At 34.8% G+C, this 22,340-nt stretch overlaps 1 protein-coding gene across 1 annotated transcript in view; it reads left to right on the top strand.

Annotated features, from left to right (window-relative positions):
• The window catches only part of UBA6 (ubiquitin like modifier activating enzyme 6), a 91,158-nt gene that overhangs the window by 37,892 nt on the left and 30,926 nt on the right, over positions 1-22,340 (top strand). Inside the window, exons 7-13 of the mRNA XM_082629481.1 lie at positions 6,165-6,245; positions 8,517-8,639; positions 10,436-10,559; positions 16,342-16,445; positions 17,755-17,817; positions 18,756-18,832; positions 19,323-19,389. Coding sequence (XP_082485607.1) covers positions 6,165-6,245; positions 8,517-8,639; positions 10,436-10,559; positions 16,342-16,445; positions 17,755-17,817; positions 18,756-18,832; positions 19,323-19,389 — 639 coding nt within the window. The remainder of the gene's footprint in view (positions 1-6,164; positions 6,246-8,516; positions 8,640-10,435; positions 10,560-16,341; positions 16,446-17,754; positions 17,818-18,755; positions 18,833-19,322; positions 19,390-22,340) is intronic.

Genomic DNA, 22,340 nt, shown 5'->3' with positions numbered 1-22,340 from the left:
CACTCCCAAACTCATTCTTTGAGGTTACCATCACCCTGATACCAAAACCAGACAAAGATGTCACAATAGAAGAAAACTATAGGCCATTATCACTGATGAACGTAGATGCAAAAATCCTCAACAAAATACTAGCAAACAGAATCCAACAGCACATTATAAGGATCATACACCATGATCAAGTGGGGTTTATTCCAGGCATGCAAGGATTCTTCAATATACGCAAATCAATCAATGTGATAAACCATATTAACAAATTGAAGGAGAAAAACCATATGATCATCTCAATAGATGGAGAAAAAGCTTTTGACAAAGTTCAATATGCATTTATAATAATAACTCTCCAGAAAGTGGACATAGAGGGAACCTACCTCAACATAATAAAGGCCATGTAGGACAAACCCACAGCCAACATTGTTTTCAATGGTGAAAAACTGAAACCATTTCCACTATGATCAGGAACAAGGAAAGGTTACCCACTCTCACCACTGTTATTCAACATAGTTTTGGAAGTTTTAGCCACAGCAATCAGAGAAGAAAAGAAAATAACAGTAATCCAAATCAGAAAAGAAGTAAAACTGTCACTGTTTGCATATGACATGATACTATACATAGAGAATCCTAAAGATGCTACCAGAAAACTACTAGAGCTGATCAATGAATTTGATAAAGTAGCAGGATACAAAATTAATGCATAGAAATTTCTTGCATTCCTATACACTAATGATGAAAAATCTGAAAGAGAAATTAAGGAAACACTCCCATTTACCATTGCAACAAAAAGGATAAAATACCAGGAATAAACCTACCTAAGGAGACAAAAGACCTATATGCAGAAAACTGTAAGACACTGATTAAAGAAATTAAAAATGATACAAACAGTTGGAGAGGTATACTATGTTCTTGGATTGGAAGGATCAACATTGTGAAAATGACTCTACTACCCAAAGCAATCTACAGATTCAGTGCAATCCCTATCAAACTACCACTGGCTTTTTTCACAGAACTACAACAAAATAATTTACAATTTGTATGGAAACACAAAAGACCCCAAATAGCCAAAGCAATCTTGAGAGAGAAAAATGGAGCTGGAGGAATTAGGCTCCCTGACCTCAGACTATACTACAAAGCTACAATAACCAAGGCAGTATGGTACTGGCCAAAAAGAGAAATATAGATCAATGGAACAAGATAGAAAGCCCAGAGGTTAACCTATGCACATATGGTCACCTTATCTTTGATAAAGGAGGCAAGAATATACAGTGGAGAGAAGATAGCCCCTTCAATAAGTGGTGCTGGGAATACTGGACAGCTACATGTAAAAGAATGAAATTAGAACAATTCCTAACACCATACACAAAAATAAACTCAAAATGGATTAAAGACCTAAATGTAAGGCCAGACACTATAAAATTCTTAGAGGAAAACATACACAGAACACTCTGACGTAAGTCACAGCAAGATCCTTTTTGACCCCACCTCTTTGAGAAATGGAAATAAAAAGAAAAACAAATGGGACCTAATGGAACTTAAAAACTTTTGCACAGGAAAGGAAAACATAAACAAGACGAAAAGACAACTCTCAGAATGGGAGAATATATTTGCAGATGAAGCAACTGACAAAGGATTAATCTCCAAAATATACAAGAAGCTCATGCAGCTCAATATCAAAAAAACAACCCTATCCCAAAATGGGCAGAGGACCTAAATGGACATTTCTCCAAAGAAGATATACAGATTGCCAACAAACACATGAAAGGATGCTCAACATCACTAATCATTAGAGAAATACAAATCAAAACTACAATGAGCTGTCACCTCACACTGGTCAGAATGGCCTCTTACACTCTTGGTGGGAATGTAAATTGATACAGCCACTATGGAGAACAGTATGGATGTTCCTTAAAAAACTAAAAATAGAATTACTATATGACCCAGCAATCCCACTACTGGGCATATACCCAGAGAAAACCATAGTTCAAAAAGAGTCATGTACCACAATGTTCATTGCAGCTCTATTTACATTATCCAGGACATGGAAGCACCCTAAGTGTCCCTCAACAGATGAATGGATAAAGAAGATGTGGCACATATATACAATGGAATATTACTCAGTCATAAAAAGAAATGAAATTGAGTTATTTGTAGTGAGGTGGATGGACCTAGTGTGCGTCATACTGAGTGAACTCTAATGTGTGACTGTAAGTCTAGTGCATTATTAACCTAAGGATCTCACCATTTGGAAGTGACAGTTTTCTCCATCAGCTTCCCTTATCCTTTTTGGTCTTGTTCTTTTCCTCAAACTGTGGAAACATCTTTCTTTCCAGTTGCTTTTGTTGCAGAGTTAAGCAAATGGCTGTTAGCAACTGTAGTAAAAAAAATCCACAGAATGCCCCAACTATTCATCTGCTTCTCAGAAAAAATGTACTTTGTGTATTTTTTTATAAAACAAAGCTCTTTCCAGTGTCAGTGGTAGAAATGTCACAGAAATTGAGCATTGGTGTTCAGAATTTATAGTTTCACCAGAGAGAAAAAAAGAAAGACAAGCCAGCAAAGGTATTACCTCTGGAAAAGATTTGGTAAATATTGAAGATTCTACATCTCAAAACAATTTGATGTCCCATTCCCTAATCCCATCTCTAGATTCATCCATAGACCATGGGCCCTTGTCAGCCAGTTCATTGCCTTCTTAACTATTAAAGTAACGTTTCTTTCTTACATAAGAGGTGAGAGAAGTTGGTTGATAATTTCTTTTATGCTGTTTCCAACCACTGCCCAAATTAATGATTCCCAGGATTATGAATAATTCAGAATGTTATTCCAGCTTCCTTTTTAAAAAATGGTTTATATGGAAATGAATTGGTTTTCAAATTGAATTAAATCAGAATTTTGAGGCATTTTCTTCAATTGATTCAGAATGAGATTTATGGTTGTGGTTAAATATAGGCTGGTTATTATTTAGGACAGTTCCTGGTTATGTAGATGGAATATCAAATACACCTTACAAAACTGACTTGCATTAGTTACAGTCTATGACTACCCAGTTGGACTGGTTTTGGTATATTCACCTTTATAGAGAAGAGGCACTGTGGAAGACTGTCATTGATACAGCACAACTTTGGAGACAGGAGCAAGTTTAAGAAAAGTTAGGTTATCAGCCCTTAGATTTGTACCTTTTTCAAATTTTTACCCTAAACTCTTATTTCTGATTTGTTTATGGTATAGTTTTTGCCATATACATATCTCTGAGTGAATTGTTGCTATGTTAATTTCATTCAAAGCATATTTTGTGAATGTCTGATCAGTAATTTTTTGTGTATAACCTATTTGAGATGATTGTTATGTCTTGAAACAAGGGTGATTGAGAAAGCTGTGAAGTTGCCTTGTGATTTTAAAGATTTTAAGTCTTGATTTTACTTCTATGCACATTGTCATGTAGACTTGCCTGGATTCAGGAGATTATATTGAATAACTTCTTAAGGCCTCTTTTAGCCTAATGAGTGAATGAATTATACAGGGCTTAGAATTTGAAAAATACAGTAAACTATCTTGTACACAATAAATATCTTGATACACACACACACACACACACACACACACACACACACACAAAGTGTAGTACTAAGCTGGTGATATGCTGGAATGCCAGACAGAAACAGAAGATCTAGAGGAATATACCCTCAACCAGGCCACAGTATATTCTAATATATAAAGCTCCTATGAGGTTGTGTTCATAATACAAAATAATAAGACAGGAAAAAGCAGTTCAGCATGATCAAGAGTCAGTGGATATAACAAACAATAGAATTAAACCTCCAAGAATTTCAGATAATAGAATTATTGGATAGGGACTATAAAATATAGATGTTCAAACAGACTAAATCTTACAAGAAGGGATTAAATATACAACAGGAAAATAAGACACTATTGAAAGCAATCAGGCAGATATAACGAAATAGAACTTTTAGAAATGAAAAATATAGTCCTAAAAATTAAAACAATGAATAGATTAAATAGTGGATAGATACAACTAGAATAAGAATTAATAAATTGAAAGATAGAGCTGAGGAGATTAGTGAAACTAGAGGGACTTCCCTGGTGGTGCAGTGGATAAGAATCAGCCTGCCTGTGCAGGGGACAGGGGTTCAAGCCCTGGTCCAGGAAGATCCCACATGCTGCAGAGCAGCTAAGCCCGTGCACCACAATTACTGAGCCTGTGCTCTAGAGCCCATGTGCCACAACTGCTGAGCCCGCGTGCTGCAACTACTGAAGCCCCCATGCCTAGAGCCTATGCTCTGCAAGAAGAGAAGCCACCACAATGAGAAGCTCGCGCACAGCAACGAAGAGTGACCTCTGCTTGCCACAGCTAGAGAAAGCCTATGCACAGCAACAAAGACCCAATGCAAATATTTATTTATTATTTATAAATAAATAAATAGAATTAAATCTAAAAAACTATAGCACACAGTAATAAAAGAATATACTAAAGAGAAATTAAAAGAAATGAGAGCTTGAATAAAAAGGTCTAATTCATGAGATTGGACTTATAGAAAAAGGCATATTCAAATTATGGTTGAGAATTTTCTAGCATTGAAACACAAATTAGGCTCCATATGTACTGGGTCTAATAGGATTTGATTTAACCCTAATTGCAAGCCAGTAAGTTAGCCTGTTACAGTTTCATGGATGCTGCCAGAAAACATGAGATTCCTGGATCAGAGACTAAGGACTTTATTACTCAGAGCATGGTAAATGTGTGAGCATGGTATTTGCCTTGTTTCCTCCTTCATTCCTCCAAATCCCACCTGTGCAGTGCAGAGGGCTCAGTGGATGCCTGCACATGTAGTGGGTTCCTTTAGAGGAAAGGAACATTGAGCTTGGGGAACTTGCTGTATAGCAAGCAGTGAACAAGCTTGCTCTTTGTCCCAGAGGGAGACATTACCTCATTTCTCAAGTTTACACAAGGCAAATACAATCCTGAGAAACAGCCCACGTAAAGAATGGTCAGAGCCTTGCATTCGTGGCATAACCCGTGAGAGATATATAAACAGTAAGAGATGCATGGAGGATTACCGCTCTGTAGGAATCACACCCTATTCTAAGCTAGATAAAACTAAATCCATACCTGGTTATTTGTAGTGAAACTGAGTTATCCATTTCATGGAAACCAGCAGCAAGGAAAGCTCTGGACTGAGTGTGTCAACCTGCTTTTGCCACTTGATAGATGAATGACCCTAAGAAAATATTTGACCTTTATGAGTTTAAGTTAGCTATGATAAAATCTAATTATAAAACCTTCTCTACTTATCTCACAGGGTGATGATAAAAAATTAAAGTAAGCATTGAAAATTATAATTTGCTATCTTAACAGAACTTGGTGGCACTGTCATAAATAAAAGTTGTAATATTGTGAATCTGTTGAATCTCTGAAGTAAAAGTAAAAGAAAGCTCAGCCAACTAATGTATCTCTTTGAAAGTGTAATTGTTTTAAGCTAGCATTTAATTAATATTTTGATGACTAAGCATTTCCATGGCAGTAACAGGTAAAATAAAATCTCCAAGGGGCTTCCCTTGTGGCACAGTGGTTGAGAGTCCGCCTGCCGATGCAGGGGACACAGGTGCGTTCCCCTGTCCGGGAAGATCCCACATGCCGCTGAGCGGCTGGGCCCGTGAGCCATGGCCGCTGAGCCTGCGCGTCCGGAGCCTGTGCTCCTCAACGGGAGAAGCCACAACAGTGAGAGGCCCGCGTACCGGGGAAAAAAAAAAACTCCAACCATTTGGGTTGTGTAAATGTCACATAGGATATTAAGGTTTGCTTCTAATTGTGATGATAATTGAATTTAGTGTGGGCAGGTTTTGTCCTGTATATGCTATGACATTTTATGTAAGGGACTTGAGTATCAGCAGATTTTGGTATCTACAGAGAGTTCTAGAACCAATCCCCTGCAGATACCTAGAGATGGCTGTATATGTTACTTTTACTTTTGCTACTCTGTACCTCTGAAGGTATTAACCTTAAAATGGAGTACAATACGATAGTATTTTTTACAAAGAAAACAAGGTATTTTTAGCATAGTGCAAACTGAAATGCTTCTGACTTAGAAGTTCTACATTACCAAAATAATTGTTTATTTTTTAATCTTTAATTCTTGTATTCTTCTCAACAGTGTGTAGTATTGACTGAGACCAAACTATCATTGCAGAAGAAGATCAATGACTTTTGCCATTCTCAGTGCCCTCCAATAAAGGTAATAGTATCACTTAATGATGACACATAGTTTACCAAAGGAAAAGCACTTTCAGTATTAGAATTTATAGCTTTTCAGTGAGTTATATAAGAAACTTTTTACATGAGGACAATCACAATAATACTTTTTAATTTTGGTTTTCGAAGTGTGGTCCAAGGACACTGAGGGTCCCTGAGACCCTTTCATAGGGTCTGCAAAGTCAAACTATTATAATATTACTGAAATGTTATTTGCTTTTTTCACTCTGATTCTCTTATGGGGTGCAGTAGAGTTTACAAAGTCTACTTGATATGTGGTGATATCATTGCTCTGACAGCTAATTGAATGTTTGTGTGTGTTCTTGTGTTTTAAGTGTTTCTTGGTTTTACTTTCTAACACAGTAAATATCAGTAGGTATGACCCACATAAACAAAAGCTAATTGGGTCATCAGTAATTTTTAAGAATGTGAAGGGATCTTGAAACCAAAAAGAAAGAGAACTGTTGAATTGTAACAGTAGAGTAGAGGTGGCTAGACCAGTTAGAGGCTAATGCAGTAAGTAGTCCAAGTGAGAGATACTTGTGCCTTTTTGGGAATAGAGAGTGTAAGAAGTCATTGAATTTGAGGTATCTTTTGTAAAAACAGACTAATGGGATTGAGAATGGATGAATAAGAGTTGTGAAGGAAAGAATGATAAAGAATGACTCCTTTATTTTTGTTCAGAGTAATTAGGTATTGTTCAGTAGTGATGACATTGAGAAGGCTGGAAAGAGATCTAGATGGGAAAAATCATAATTCATCCCCTGCAACTGCATACATATTACTAACTCCACCTCCTTTGTGGGGTCTTTTGTTCCTTTGGCAAAAGGAAAATGCTATTTGTTCCTTTGAGATAGGCACTAAACTATCTTCATACTGTATAAAATAGATGTGCTGAAAATATTTGGATTGTGGTACTTACATAGCATATTTATACTCTGTAGAACATTTGTGTTCTGTTTCACAAATTAAATTAAGTAGATGAATAAGACAGAGTAGTCAGTAAACTTAGAACAGAACTCAAAAGTTTTACAAAATAATTACAGTTACACAAGGTTGTAAACTAAAATCTTTATGTGATTGATGCATATATTCATACTTTAAAGTTGTTTTGCAAAGAAAGAAATTGTCCTTGAGTTTGCAGCTTTTAAACAACAAAAAAAGGTTATAACTATCTTCTTAGTTTTATGTCTCATAAAAAATGCTGTAGGTACCTATTTTGATAGTAAAGGCAGTGCATGATCAAGTAGGAGGTAGTCTTCTGTTAGCTATTTCACTACCTCATATAATAGGTGGTATAAATTATTTTAATGGGCTACATTCTTATGCCCAAATATGAATAGACTTTAGCTTTTGTTAGAAAAATATCACTTTATACAGGATCATGTGTGTTACAGATTAAGACTTTTTCTTTATTATCAGTATGTCTAAAAATAACTGAGCACAAAAATAATTTCTTTACATTTTCTTAGACTGGAGAATGTGTATATGTTATAAAAATCACTTTCAATAAAACATTTATGATTGTGTTTAAGAATCTGATTCTTGGGCTTCCCTGGTGGCACAGTGGTTGAGAGTCTGCCTGCCGATGCAGGGGACAGGGGTTTGTTCCCCGGTCTGGGAAGATCCCACATGCCGCTGAGCGGCTGGGCCCGTGAGCCATGGCCACTGATCCTGCGTGTCCGGAGCCTGTGCTCCGCAACTGGAGAGGCCACAACAGTGAGAGGCCCGCATACCACAAAAAAAAAATAAAAGAACCTGATTCTTACCTTTCATAATTCCGATGTGTACTGTTAGTACCTCAGCCCCTTTCCTGTTGATGCCACTCTCAGTTTTTAGCTGTTTTATTTTCCTTCAACTCTACCACTTTTGGTGAATGACACTCCATTCTTCTTTTCTAAAATGAAAGGTAAGAATTCACTGCTAGACCGTCAAACCAAGTTATCTTTCTTATATTCTATGCTTGATTTTTAGGGCAAAGCACAGATTTTTGTTATTTAAAAATTATAGAATATACAATGATGGTGTGCTGATGTTGCTTCTAATTTGTTAAAACTAGATATCCAGTCCGAAATACCAAAATCCTTGATTCCAAAACCAATTCACAAACAAATTATCATATTTGTGGTCACTTTATACCTCAAATAATATGCTTAATTATAAATAAAATTATTACCAAAAGGCCTAAGATAGTTGAGGGTTGTTTTTTCTTTATATAAATGTATAAGCTTGAACTTGTTTCTTCATTTCACAGTTCATCAGTGCAGATATACATGGAATTTGGTCACGGTTGTTTTGTGATTTCGGTGATGAATTTGAAGTTTTAGATACAACAGGAGAAGAACCAAAAGAGATTTTCATTTCAAATATAACGCAAGTATGATTATATACGTATATTATTGTATATGTATATGATTGATATTTTTAAGTTGATGTGAAAACTTTTTTAAAAGGTGATATTAGCAAAATATTGTAATATGCAGTATTTTTTATTTGTTTAAAATTGAAGTTAGAATATTAAGAGAGAATATTCTGGATTCCATCTAACTTTTTTAACAATTGATGAACATTTGCTTATGTCATTAATTTTAATTTTGTTCTCTGTCATGTTCCTATGGGACATGAATTGTGAGTCAGTGTTTACTGAATTGTTAATTGTGTCAGATCATAGATGTACTAAGTATGTCATAAGTCACTTGGCCCAACACTCTGACTCCAGGAAGATGGACACTTAAGTCATCATAAACAAAAGCTTTTCTAATTTGTTATATTTCTAAAACATTATTTGGAAGATGAGAAAAGTTTAAGAATTAATTAACCTTCAAATCAAAAACTCTGAATTTTCTAACCATGTTCTCTTAATATCATGCAAGCTTAATTTTTTATTCCCTGAAAGAATTGGAGAAATTATTATGATCTATTTTTACTACTTTCTGTAGTTTAGCCTAAATCATTAACTTTATTTGCATTCTTAATGATCAATTTACATTAAAGCTCAAAAGAAACCAAACATAAGGAAATGATAATATACTTTGACTGAATAGTATTTGTGCTTTTATCTTTATGCTTTCTTTTTAAACCCAGTGTAATGTTGCCTTTCTCACCCCTTTTTAAGAAAAAATTCATTGAAAAATCATTTTGTGTATCTCTTTGCTTACAGAATGGTTATTGTTCAGCCTTTTACCTTCTCTAGTTATTGTTAGTTTGTCCCTAAGAATATTATAGAGTTAGAATAAGCTCCAAGGGATCTTGTATTGCACTGATATTGTCTTTTATTGAATAGTGCAGGAAATATGGAGGTTATCCATAAAAAATTAGAAAAATATCATAAACGTTCCCATTTAACTTATCTGTAAATTATTTCTCCTTAAAGTCCTTATGAATTCTATTCTTGTTGAGATATTAGTAAACCCACATTACATTAATTTTATCTACATGTTTGTGATCATAATTGTACTTCTCAAACACTTAAACAGCAAGAGAATTTTTAGAATCTACACACTTATGAAAGAGAATTATACTTCCATTAGGTTTTATGTAAATTAAATTATTATCACATTATTCAAGCAATGTGATGGATTATATGCAGTTAGGAAATTTCCTGGTGTCTGACCTATCTCATGCACCTTTTAGATGAGATAAGCCAATTCCTTCCTGTTTTTATCTTGATAAGCAGGGGTACATAATATTTCTTTGCTTTAAAGTGTTGGATAAGCTTTAACCTACCACTTTCCTGGCTCTAAATTTCCATCCTCCATTCTTACATTTCTTTGATCTTCAAAGTTAGACTCATCTTTTATGTACACAGAGTCTGTCATGAATGACTTTGAAACTTACCATTCAGTCACTTTGAATGTTTTTTATAAATCACAAGAATCTTTGCATCTGTGAAATATTTGAACTCCCTTGTGGAATCTATTTCCCCCAAACATAGAAATTATATTTTAAACATTCATAATAAAATAAGTTTCAAAATCACATAATAAAATGATAAGTCACTATTTTGTGACAATTCCTTAAAGCATTGCTTTTAATATGGAAGGAGAAGAATGGCTTGGAATTTTGGTTATTTTGAGAATTTTATGATAACATGTTCCTTTTTGTGTGAGATTTGGAAATTGTACAAAAAGGAATACATGGACTTGTTTTTTAGTATATTACTCTTATTTCTAGGCTAATCCTGGCATTGTCACTTGCCTTGAAAATCGTCCTCACAAACTTGAAACAGGACAATTCCTAACATTTCGAGAAATTAATGGAATGACAGGCTTAAATGGATCTACACAACAAATAACTGGTAAGTTTATGTGTTTTATTAATTCATTTATACTTATCCATTCTTCAGCATGTTTACAGTTCAGACACTATACTCAGTGTCAAGAACACACCATCAGCTCAGACAGACATGATCCAATTCTTGGCCTCAAGATATTTAATCCAAGTGAGGGGATACTAACATTCAGCAGTGATGGTATAAAGAGAGAAAAGGCGTTCTGGGAACTCTAACCTTAGCAAGGAAACCTACTCACTTTTGGTACTGCAGCAGTGGGGACAGGGTGTCTTGATTACAATTGATTGCATTGGCTTACGAAGATGATGAAAAGAATATTCTGTGCAGAGACAAACAGTAAGAAGCAAGATAGAATTCAAGGAACTTAAAGGTATAATATAGCAGGGGTGACAGTGGGAGTTGAGATAACAAGAGTCTTAAGACATTTAAGAGGAAACTTTATGGTAGGTGAGTGAAGATTCTGGCACCTTATTTATTTACACATTAGGGAGTGGAAGAAGAGGAGCAGGTTTTGGAGAGAGATAATGACTACAGTCTAGGCTTGTTGGGTGAGGTGATAGTGAAGTATTCAAGTGAAGATACATGTTTTTGTTCAGTGGCTTGGATAAAGGGATGAATGGACGTTACTGCAGGCAGATTAGTGGATTTATTGGCAAGAAGCTGCAGGAATCTGTTTTGTCAGTGGACTGAGATGAAATCATGACCCAAAGGAGAGGTAAGGTGGTAGGGCCAGAGATTTGAGGAGAGTAAACATTTTAAAAAATCATCAGGCTTCATTTAGGGCCCATTTGAAGTTGAAAATAATGAATTTATAGCAGCGTTACTCTGCATAGTTTGTGATTTTCCTCCAGCCATGTTTAAAAGAGTTAAAGACATTTCCAGATGTCATGTAACTCAGAGACAGCATGTTTAAACCTGTTCAGTTGAGAGTGACTCAGTTTTACCTTTAGGGCATCTAAAAGTGTGTATATATATATATATATATATATATATATATATATATATATATATAATTAGTTTCTGCTTTATAACAAAGTGAATCAGTTATACATATACATCTGTTCCCATATCCCTTCCCTCTTGGGTCTCCCTCCCTCCCACCCTCCCTATCCCACCCCTCCAGGCGGTCACAAAGCACCGAGCTGATCTCCCTGTGCTATGGGGCTGCTTCCCACTAGCTATCTACCTTACGTTTGGTAGTGTATATATGTCCATGCCTCTCTCTCGCTTTGTCACAGCTTACCTTTCCCCCCCTCCCCATATCCTCAAGTCCATTCTCAAGTAGGTCTGTGTCTTTATTCCTGTTTTACCCCTAGGTTCTTCATGACATTTTTTTTTTAATTCCATATATATGTGTTAGCATACGGTATTTGTCTTTCTCTTTCTGACTGACTTCACTCTGTATGACAGACTCTAGGTCTATCCACCTCATTACAAATAGCTCAATTTCGTTTCTTTTTATGGCTGAGTAATATTCCATTGTATATATGTGCCACATCTTCTTTATCCATTCATCCGATGATGGACACTTAGATTGTTTCCATATCCAGGCTATTGTGAATAGAGCTGCAGTGAACATTTTGGTACATGCCTCTTTTTGAATTATGGTTTTCTCAGGGTATATGCCTAGTAGTGAGATTGCTGGGTCATATGGTAGTTCTATTTGTAGTTTTTTAAGGAACCTCCATACTGTTCTCCATAGTGGCTGTACCAATTCACATTCCCACCAGCAGTGCAAGAGTGTTCCCTCTTCTCCACACCCTCTCCAGCATTTATTGTTTGTAGATTTTTTGATGATGGCCATTCTGACTGCTGTGAGGTGATACCTCATTGTAGTTATGATTTGCATTTCTCTAATGATTGGTGATGTCGAGCATTCTTTCATGTGTTTGTTGGCAGTCTGTATATCTTCTTTGGAGAAATGTCTATTTAGGTCTTCTGCCCATTTTTGGATTGGGTTGTTTGTTTTTTTTTGCTATTGAGCTGCATGAGCTGCTTATAAATTTTGGAGATTAATCCTTTGTCAGTTGCTTCATTTCCAAATATTTTCTCCCATTCTGAGGGTTGTCTTTTGGTCTTGTTTATGGTTTCCTTTGCTGTGCAAAAGCTTTTAAGTTTCATTAGGTCCCATTTGTTTATTTTTGTTTTTATTTCCATTTCTCTAGGAGGTGGGTCCAAAAGGATCTTGCTGTGATTTATGTCATAGAGTGTTCTGCGTATGTTTTCCTCTAAGAGTTTGAGAGTTTCTGGCCTTACATTTAGGTCTTTAATCCATTTTGAGCTTATTTTTGTGTATGGTGTTAGGGAATGATCTAGTCTCATACTTTTACATGTCCCTGTCCAGTTTTCCCAGCACCACTTATTGAAGAGGCTGTCCTTTCTCCACTGTATATTCCTGCCTCCTTTATCAAAGATAAGGTGACCATATCTGTGTGGGTTTATCTCTGGGCTTTCTATCCTGTTCCATTGATCTATCTTTCTGTTTTTGTGCCAGTACCACACTGTCTTGATTACTGTAGCTTTGTAGTATAGTCTGAAGTCAGGGAGCCTGATTCCTCCAGCTCTGTTTTTCGTTCTCAAGATTGCTTTGGCTATTCGGGGTCTTTTGTTTTTCCAAACAAATTTTGAAATTTTTTGTTCTAGTTCTGTGAAAAATGCCAGTGGTAGTTTGATAGGGATTGCATTGAATCTGTAGATTGCTTTGGGTAGTAGACTCATTTTCACAATATTGATTCTTCTGATCCAGGAGCATGGTATATCTCTCCATCTATTTGTATCATCTTTAATTTCTTTCATCAGTGCCTTATAATTTTCTACATACAGGTCTTTTGTCTCCTTAGGTAGGTTTATTCCTAGATATTTTATTCTTTTTGTTGCAATGGTAAATGGGAGTGTTTTCTTGATTTCACTTTCAGATTTTTCATCATTAGTGTACAGGAATGCCAGAGATTTCTGTGCATTAATTTTGTATCCTGCTACTTTACCAAATTCATTGATTAGCTCTAGTAGTTTTCTGGTAGCATCTTTAGGATTCTCTATGTATAGTATCATGTCATCTGCAAACAGTGACAGCTTTACTTCTTCTTTTCCAATTTGGATTCCTTTTATTTCCTTTTCTTCTCTGATTGCTGTGGCTAAAACTTCCGAAACTAAGTTGAATAAGAGTGGTGAGAGTGGGCCGCCTTGTCTTGTTCCTGATCTTAGTGGAAATGGTTTCAGTTTTTCACCATTGAGGACGATGTTGGCTGTGGGTTTGTCATATACGGCCTTTATTATGTTGAGGAAAGTTCCCTCTATGCCTACTTTCTAAAAGTATATTTATGTGATTAGTGTATAAACTAGTAAATGGATTACTTTTATTTTTCTTTTAATGATAAGATGGATCCTTAGGAGAGAAAAAAAAATCAGTCCCTATTACAAACTCTTTATACGAAAACAACTTTGGATCTATAGTTAAGAATCTTTGGGGACTTCCCTGGTGGCACAATGGTTGAGACTCTTCTCCCAGTGCAGGGGACCAGGGTTCGATCCCTGGTCAGGGAACTAGATCCCACATGCCTGCCGCAACTAAAAGTTTGCATGCCACAACTAGGGAGCCCACGAGCTGCAACTAAGGAGCCCACGAGCCACAACTAAGGAGCCCACCTGCTGCAACTAAGACCCGGCGCAACCAAATAAATAAATAAATAAATATTTTAAAAAAATCTTTGGTAACAAAACTGTTGGATTATGTTTACCAGACTATATCTAAATATGTAAAATACAGATTCAGATCACTGATATTAAAGAATTTTTATCTGTTTTTGCATAAATTGACTCAACTAACTATTTAGGATTATCCTTTGTTGTGTTGGGGGCCATGCAGTGGTGGATTGTGGTGCTGGATCTGAATCTTGAGGCTATATGTATATATTAACAGGAGAGGCCACTGGATATCAAGGAATGAAAATAAAACCCACATTTTGTACCAAAAATTATTTGGGCAGAGTGAGAATATTTGAATAGGGTAGCAGTTTATGAAACTTTTTTTTCTTAACATTTATAAGTTGGTACTTGCTGCTCTAAAGTAATTTTCTGTTATTTGAAAAACATTTTTAAATAGCTAAAACAATATATGCTTATTCTAGATATATATATGTATATATGTTTAGGTAGAGTTAAAAATGAGTACTAGTTCAGACCTCCCCTCTACTCCAGAAGTAGCAGCAGCTAAGTTTGATGTTTACTCTGCTGACCTTTTCTGTCTACTTAATATATAAACCTTGTTTATTTAATTTAATTTTGTGAATAAGCAAATCGTTCAAAAACAATAAAAGGGGGACTTCCCTGGTGGCACTGTGGTTAAGGTCTGCCTGCCAATGCAGGGGACACGGGTTCAATCCCTTATCCGGGAGGATACCACATGCCACGGAGCAACTAAGCCCATGCACCACAAGTGCTAAGCCTGCACTCTAGAGCCTGCGAGCCACAACTACTGAGCCCACATTGCCACAACTAGTGAAGCCTGCACACCTGGAGCCTGTGCTCTGCAACAAGACAAGCCACCGCAATGAGAAGCCCGTGCAACACAATGAAGAATAGACCCACTCACCGCAACTAGAGAAAGAAAGCCCATGCACGACGAAGACCCAATGCAGCCAAAAATAAATAAATTAATTAATTTTAAAAAAATAGAAGGCAAATCTTTATAGTGAAAACTTTATTGCCCACCTATGGCTCCCACTTACCTGTCCACTATTCTTAGTTTATTGTGTGCCCTTCCAGGTTTCCTTATGCATTTTTACATGCAAGGTAACATATTATGACTAGAGCTGCCCTTTGCCTTTTCATTAAACTAAACATCTAGATGGTCCTTTCACATCAGTAGTTGTAGAATAGTCTCATGTATGATTGAAAATGGTATAGTATAATTTTGATTTGCATTTTACATTTTATGAATGAGATTAAGTATCTTTTATTAAGTTTTAAAGCTATTTCTTTTTCCTTTAATGTAAATCATCTGTCCTTTGCCCACTTTCTCATTGAGTTGTTATTTTTCCCCAGAACTCCTAATATGTAGGGCATATTTGCTGAGTTTTTTTTTTTTTAATATGAGTCACAAAAATTTTTTTCTAGTTTGGCATTTGACTTTGCTTGTGATGGCTCTATGTGTATATGATGTCAAAGCTTTCAATTTTTTCTTTTGAGTCATAATTAGGAAAGCCTTCCTTACTGCAAAGTTTTAAAGAAACTTTTCTCCTGTGCTCTTATCTAATAATTTTTTTGTCATCTTTTTTGGTATTTAAAACTTTTATCCATTTGGAATACTTTCCCAGATGGCTTTTTTTCCAAAAGATGTATTGAGTATCTTTTCTTTGCTGGTTTGAGATACCACCTTAATTGTGGCCCTTGTGGGTCTGTTACTGAAGAATCTATTCTGTTTGTTTGCCTGTCTATTCATGAGCCAGTATCATACTATTTTAATTATTATGAACTATATATATATAAAGTATCAGTATATTAATTATTGAGTCTTTATAAAGTATTTTAATATCTAATAATAAGCACCTCTCATACCCTTTTTTTCCTTCCAAGTTTTCTTGGCCATTTTTTCTTAAGTCCTTATATTTGTTTGGGAAAAATAATCTGTCTAGCTCCCCACACTTCCACCCACCACCAAATAAAATGATTTATACTGAGATCTTCTTAATTTTGTAAACTATGAAAAAATAACATCTTTATGATGATAAATCTTCAAATTTAAATACTTATATCAGTATGTAATGGTTTTCTTTTTTCCTCCTTTTAGTGGTATCACCATTTTCTTTTACCATTGGTGATACTAGAGAACTGGAACCTTATTTACATGGAGGGATAGCTGTTCAAGTTAAGACTCCTAAAACATTCTGCTTTGTAAGTATTTTTTTTTTTCTGATTAAAAAAATGTTTCTTTACAGGAGAATGGCAGGGAGAAAAAAGCAATAAAAGTAATTCAAAGGCTGAACAGATTTTGTTTTTTAATTTGTACCCACTTTCAGGAAAATGGAATCAATCTATGGAAATAAACTGATAGCAGCAAAAGAATTTACAGCTACAATACCCATCCATATAGTTCACAAAGGAACTACTCCTTTGTGAATCATCAAAGAGTTGATTATACTTCTTATAATTACTTCCTAAGACAAAAGATGTAACTAATATATATTTGAAACATTTAATAAACATTGATTCAGCATATGTTCTGTTTTATTATTCAGTTATTTACATTTTTGAAGTAAAAGGAATATTTTATTTATCATATTTGTTAATCCAGGTTTTAAAATTTTTAATTTTTTGGATTTCAAGAAATAGTGTAATATGTTAGAAATGTTAAATAATTCCCATAAACTGGCATTGAAAGGAAAGGTAAGTATCTGTATAAAGAGAATGTAGAGGCTACTTGTATCAAGGAACCAAGGAGCCTCTTGCTGCTTAAATCCTTAGGCCACTTCTCAGTATAAGCTGTCTAATACGTCTCTGTTTTTTCTTGCAAATTCTCAAGGTTTGAACTTGACTGCCTTTTCTTTTCCAGAGCAATTATTAACTAAAGTCCTCTACAAGGTTTTGTTCAAGCCAAAGTTAGAGCTAAACAGATTAAAATGCTACAGCTAGTCAGATCTGCTGTAGGAGGATTTGTGCATTACTTCCTCTTGCCATTTACCCCAATTTTTAGTTATGCCTCAAGTAAATTTCAGATTGGGTTTGTTTTTTTGGGGGGGCAGAGGTGGTGGTGGAGTGTTGGTTGGGTTTTTTGGCCTTGGTGTGTTCTTTGCTCCACACAGAAAATTTTAACTGGGTATTTATTCAAGTTATGTCAGGCATAACGAGTCCTGATAACTTGGTATCAAAAAAATATGGTAGCTCTTTGACTAAGATTGTAGATTTTTTCGAGTATACAAATGTTTTTACCAATTCTTCCCAAATTTACTATTTGGAGCAGGTTATCTAGTTGCATGTAACATTAAAAAAAATAAAGTGTGATAATATGAAAAGGAGTAACCAGTGAATGGTAGCTATTTTATATTTCAGTTAAAACATATTAGCCAACCTTATTTATTTCAGACCTTTGGGAGGGAGCCACTGCTTTTAGTGCTCTGTGTAGTTTGTCAAGTAGTCATGTGCTTGCTCCGAAGTAATAGTGAATTTTTTTCTGTTGTTTGTTTTGTTTGTTTTTTTCTGTTAGGAACCGTTAGAGAAGCAGATAAAACATCCAAAGTGCCTTATTGCGGATTTTAGCAAACCTGAGGTAAATAAATGCTTTGCAGGTTTGAGAAAGGCAGGTGGGGATTGGTAAGAGATTATGAAGATTTCTGTCAGACTGTCGGATTTTTAAAAAATAAAAGTCGTATTCATGTATCTAGAACTGATGCCCAGGGATTAAAAATAGGAATTTATAAAATGGAAATGTTAGAATAATAGGAAAAAGGTTCACATTTATAATGATATACCAGGTTTGATAGTGTAAAGGTGGTTTCATTAATTTATGCAAAGGTGATCATATTAAAAGGTTTTCTGAACCATGTAGAGTTTTATATAATACATAGTTCTTCCGTAAAAACCTTGGAAGCATTTATTCTGTTTTTTTTAAATCACTGGATCAGTTTTGTAGCAGTGAATGTATTTGTGATAAGTAAAGAATTATATTCAATATTAACAGTTTCCAAATTTGTAAATGTTAATAAAGAAAAGGAATTCGGTGCTCTTGTACAGACATTTTGTTTCCTTTGTTCAGTTGGTAATACTTTATTTCATATGGATAACCTAATAAAAACTAGTCATAAAGCCTGGGATTAAAACTTGGGCTTCCCTGGTGGCGCAGTGGTTGAGAGTCCGCCTGCCGATGCAGGGGACGCAGGTTCGTGCCCTGGTCTGGGAAGATCCCACATGCCGCGGAGCGGCTGGGCCCGTGAGCCATGGCCACTGAGCCTGCGCATCCGGAGCCTGTGCACCGCAACGGGAGAGGCCACAACAGGGAAAAAAAAACTTAGATCTTTGTTTAAATATAGCTTTATGACCTTGAAGTCAAGTCTCATCTTCCTTATCTGTTATATAAAGATAAAAAATAGTAATCAAATACATTTATTATAATGATTAAATTAAATAATGTCTTAAAAGCATTAGCACAGTGCCTGACACATATTACACACTCAATAAATATTGACCAAATTTTAATGTTCTAAATAGGCACCTTTAGAGATTCACTCAGCCATGCTTGCCTTGGACCAGTTTCAGGAGAACTATAGTCGCAAGCCAAATACTGGGTAATGTTCTTTGTTTGAAATAACTTTTTTTTTTTTTTTTTGTAATACTACTAGATACACCAAACTGTATAAACACTTCTGACCTGGTCTTTTTTCTGGTAGGATTGGAGAGATCAATTTATAAAAATGAAGTTATACTAAATAAGAATTTTCCCATTTTGAAGTCTTCAAAAGCTATAACTTTTTAAAATAAAAAATCTGAGTTATTAAATTATGGATCCGCTATAGAATTTTTTACCTCCTCGTATTGTTGCAAAAAGTTTTTGCCATGTATATTTAAAACTAAACATTATTTATATACTGTTCTTAGGTGAGCATGATTTTGAAGTAATTTTGAAGTAATGTATTTATAAACCAGTTACCTTAAAGTCAGTAAGCACTTTGTAATCCACAGTTTTCAACACATTTCTTAAATTTCAGTTTTGAATATGACCTACTGTTTATAGCAATTGAGAACATTGAAATTGGGGTGTTTTATTTTGAATCCTAGATGCCAACAAGATTCAGAAGAGTTGTTGAAACTAGCAACATCTATAAGTGAAACCTTGGAAGAGCAGGTGAATGTTCAAAGTTATGGCCATCAAAAATTATGTAACATATAAATCTATATATTACTGTTTTCTTATCCTGAAAATTCTAGTTTTGCTACTTATTGACTCTGTGACAGTAAGCAAGTTACTTGACATTATTCTACTTCAGTTTTTCAAATCTTTGCCTGGTTTTTAATTAGGTTGTTTTCTTATTAATTGAGAGCATTCTTTATATAATCTGGAAATTAGTCCTTTATCAGACACACATTTTACAGATATTTTCTTCCAGTCTGTGAATTGTCTTTTCATTTTACTATCAATACAGTGTCTTTTGAGGAGCACAGGTTTTTAATTTTGCTAAAGTTCAGTTTATCAGTTTTTCTTTTTTATGGTTTGTGCCCTTTTTTAACTCAAAATCATAAAGCTTTTCCCCTGTATTTTCTTCTAGAAGGTTTATTGTTTTGTGAGTTTATATTTCTATGCCATACAAAGTATAGATCGTGTACATGACTATACATTTTGAACTCACTGTGTACAGTTTTGTACTTTTATTAATTTGTTTTTTTCTATCTTGCCAGGCATAGATCAAGGTTAATTTTTTTGTGTATGAATATCCAATAATTCTAGCCCATTTATTGAAAAGACAGTTTTTTCTTTATTCAGTTTTTTTGGCATCTTTGTCAGAAATTTATTGACCACATATGTGTAGGGCTCTTTCTGAACTCAATATTTTCTTCCATTGGTTGTTTGTATCCTTTTGCTAGTACCGTCCTATTTTGATTACTGTAGCTTTATAGTAAGACTTGAAATCAGGTTTAGTCGCTGGTGCATTTCTCAGAAGGAGCTTAGAATTAACTGTGTTCCCTGAGTTCTTAACACATTTCAAATTTTTTCTGTAACCTTTATGCTTGAAAGGAGCCTGGCTGAAAGTAAAATTCAAGGCTGTTAACTTTCTTCCTTGATATCTTGCTTTGTATCTTATACTTGAGAAATACGATGTCAGCTTACTTTTCTTACTTTTTATAAATAATCTGGTCTTTTTGCCTTGGGGCCCTGTATATTTTTTTCTTCTGTGTATTTTTTCATCTGTGAAATCTAATAGTTTTACCAAGTTATAACTCAAGATTGATCATTCAGTCAATTTTTCTAGGTATACCATGAGCCCATTTTGATTCATAGATTCATATTTTCTTTTATTTATTTATTTTTCCCCTTTGGGGAAGGTGGAATGGATCATTTTGGTTCTTAGTTATTAAATTTCTGATTCAAGGTGGGGTTTTTTGTGTTTGTTTTCCACATCTCCAAGTGTTTGTTGATATATAATTCACTCAGTCAAATTTACTCTGCCTTGTAATTAGTTTGGGGGAGAAATTTTCAGTACTAAAATGTTTTGATTCCAATTTTCTGTCTCCTTTTTACATCTGCTTTGTTTGGTAAACTGATTTTTCTGTATATGCTTTTGGACAGGGTAAGGGTTTTGGGTGCTTTTTCAGATTTCTATTTCTAGAGCCCCTCTTCCTCTTCTCTTCCTGAAAAGGAGTTTCTTTAATAGGTGATTTTTTTTTAATTAAAAAAAATTTTTTGGTGGATACGTGTTGATATATCTTGTGGATCTCTTTGATTTCTGACAAATCCTACTTAACTTCCTCTCTTACTTCCTTTTTTAGCCTTCTCTGTCAAGGGATATCTCCCCCTTTCTATTTACATCATTCTCCCCAGGGAAGTTCTTTCACCATAGCCACTGCTGAGATCTGCCAGACTTCATACATGTTCAGTATTTTTTGCACTTAGTATGGGCCTTCTGTTTTCTCAGGATGATTTTGACTGTGCTTTGTCACATTAGGCCTTTCATTCTTTTTTCTGTGATTACACACTTCCTGTTCTCTGCTCAGGCTTGCAGCAATATGAAGTCCAGAAATAGTTCATTTGGGGTTTGGTGTTTGTTTTTCTATTTACAGGCAATTTAAAGTTCATATTTTCTGTTTCTTAGTAATGCTGAAGCCCTGCCACTGGTTTATTTCTCTTCTTGTGGATATGTATCATCTTTTGGAGACCGTGTGGAGAAATTCAGATATAGGCCTTAGTCATTATCCTAGGGTGATGAAAAACTCCCCAGATTTGGATGTTTGTTTATTAAAAAATATAAAATCTTGTAAGATACTGTAACCTAATGGTAAGAATAGAGTTGGAGAGTTGGACTTTTTAGGTTCAGATCCTGGTTTCACCACTTACTAGCAGTAAAATCTTGAGTAAATTACTTAATCTTTCAAAGTCTCAGTTTTCTAATTTGTATGATAGAAATTATATTTCCTAGGATTATTTTGAAGATTATATGTGGACTTAATATACAACTCAAAATAGATGCTCAATCAAATTACCGGCTTCTATTAGCATTCTTGTCATTGTTTTTAATAATATCAGTACCACCAATATCTCTGCATCCAGAAATGCCACATCTTAAATGAAATTGTAATCTGAGTTGAGTTTAGTGCTAAATAGTTGTAAAATAGTGAGATATAGAAAATTGAAATGGAGTGGGTGGAATGTGAGTAGATAGTAACCTCTTTTTGTATCATAGATATCTTTGATAATGTAATAAAAGCCTTCCTTCTTCCCCTAAATGTACAAGTACTGTTATTTTACATAGAATTTCAAGAGATAAATTGAGCCCTACTTGGATCCTAGGTTAAGATTCTAGTTACTGATGTTGAAAGGATAGGAAGAGAAAGAGAAGCCAGAGCTCATGAAGAGATCTTTGTGACAAATAAGAAATTGTGCTAAAATAATAGCTCCAAAATCCAGTTCTCCATTTTTTCCTTAAAAATACTAATAAATTTTATTTTGAGAAACATCATTTCAGTTTAAGTATGATAATGAGAACTTTGTGACGATTGGCTCTTAGATTTGTACACAAAAGTGCGATTACTCTCAATTTTTTTCCTAAACTGCCTTTTCCAACAATGTATTGCCTCATTTTT

Source organism: Mesoplodon mirus, assembly GCF_964341445.2.
Source record: "Mesoplodon mirus genome assembly, chromosome: 2".
NCBI lineage: Eukaryota > Metazoa > Chordata > Mammalia > Artiodactyla > Ziphiidae > Mesoplodon > Mesoplodon mirus.
Note: the sequence above shows the minus strand (reverse complement) of the source record. Positions and strands in the feature narration are given on the sequence as shown.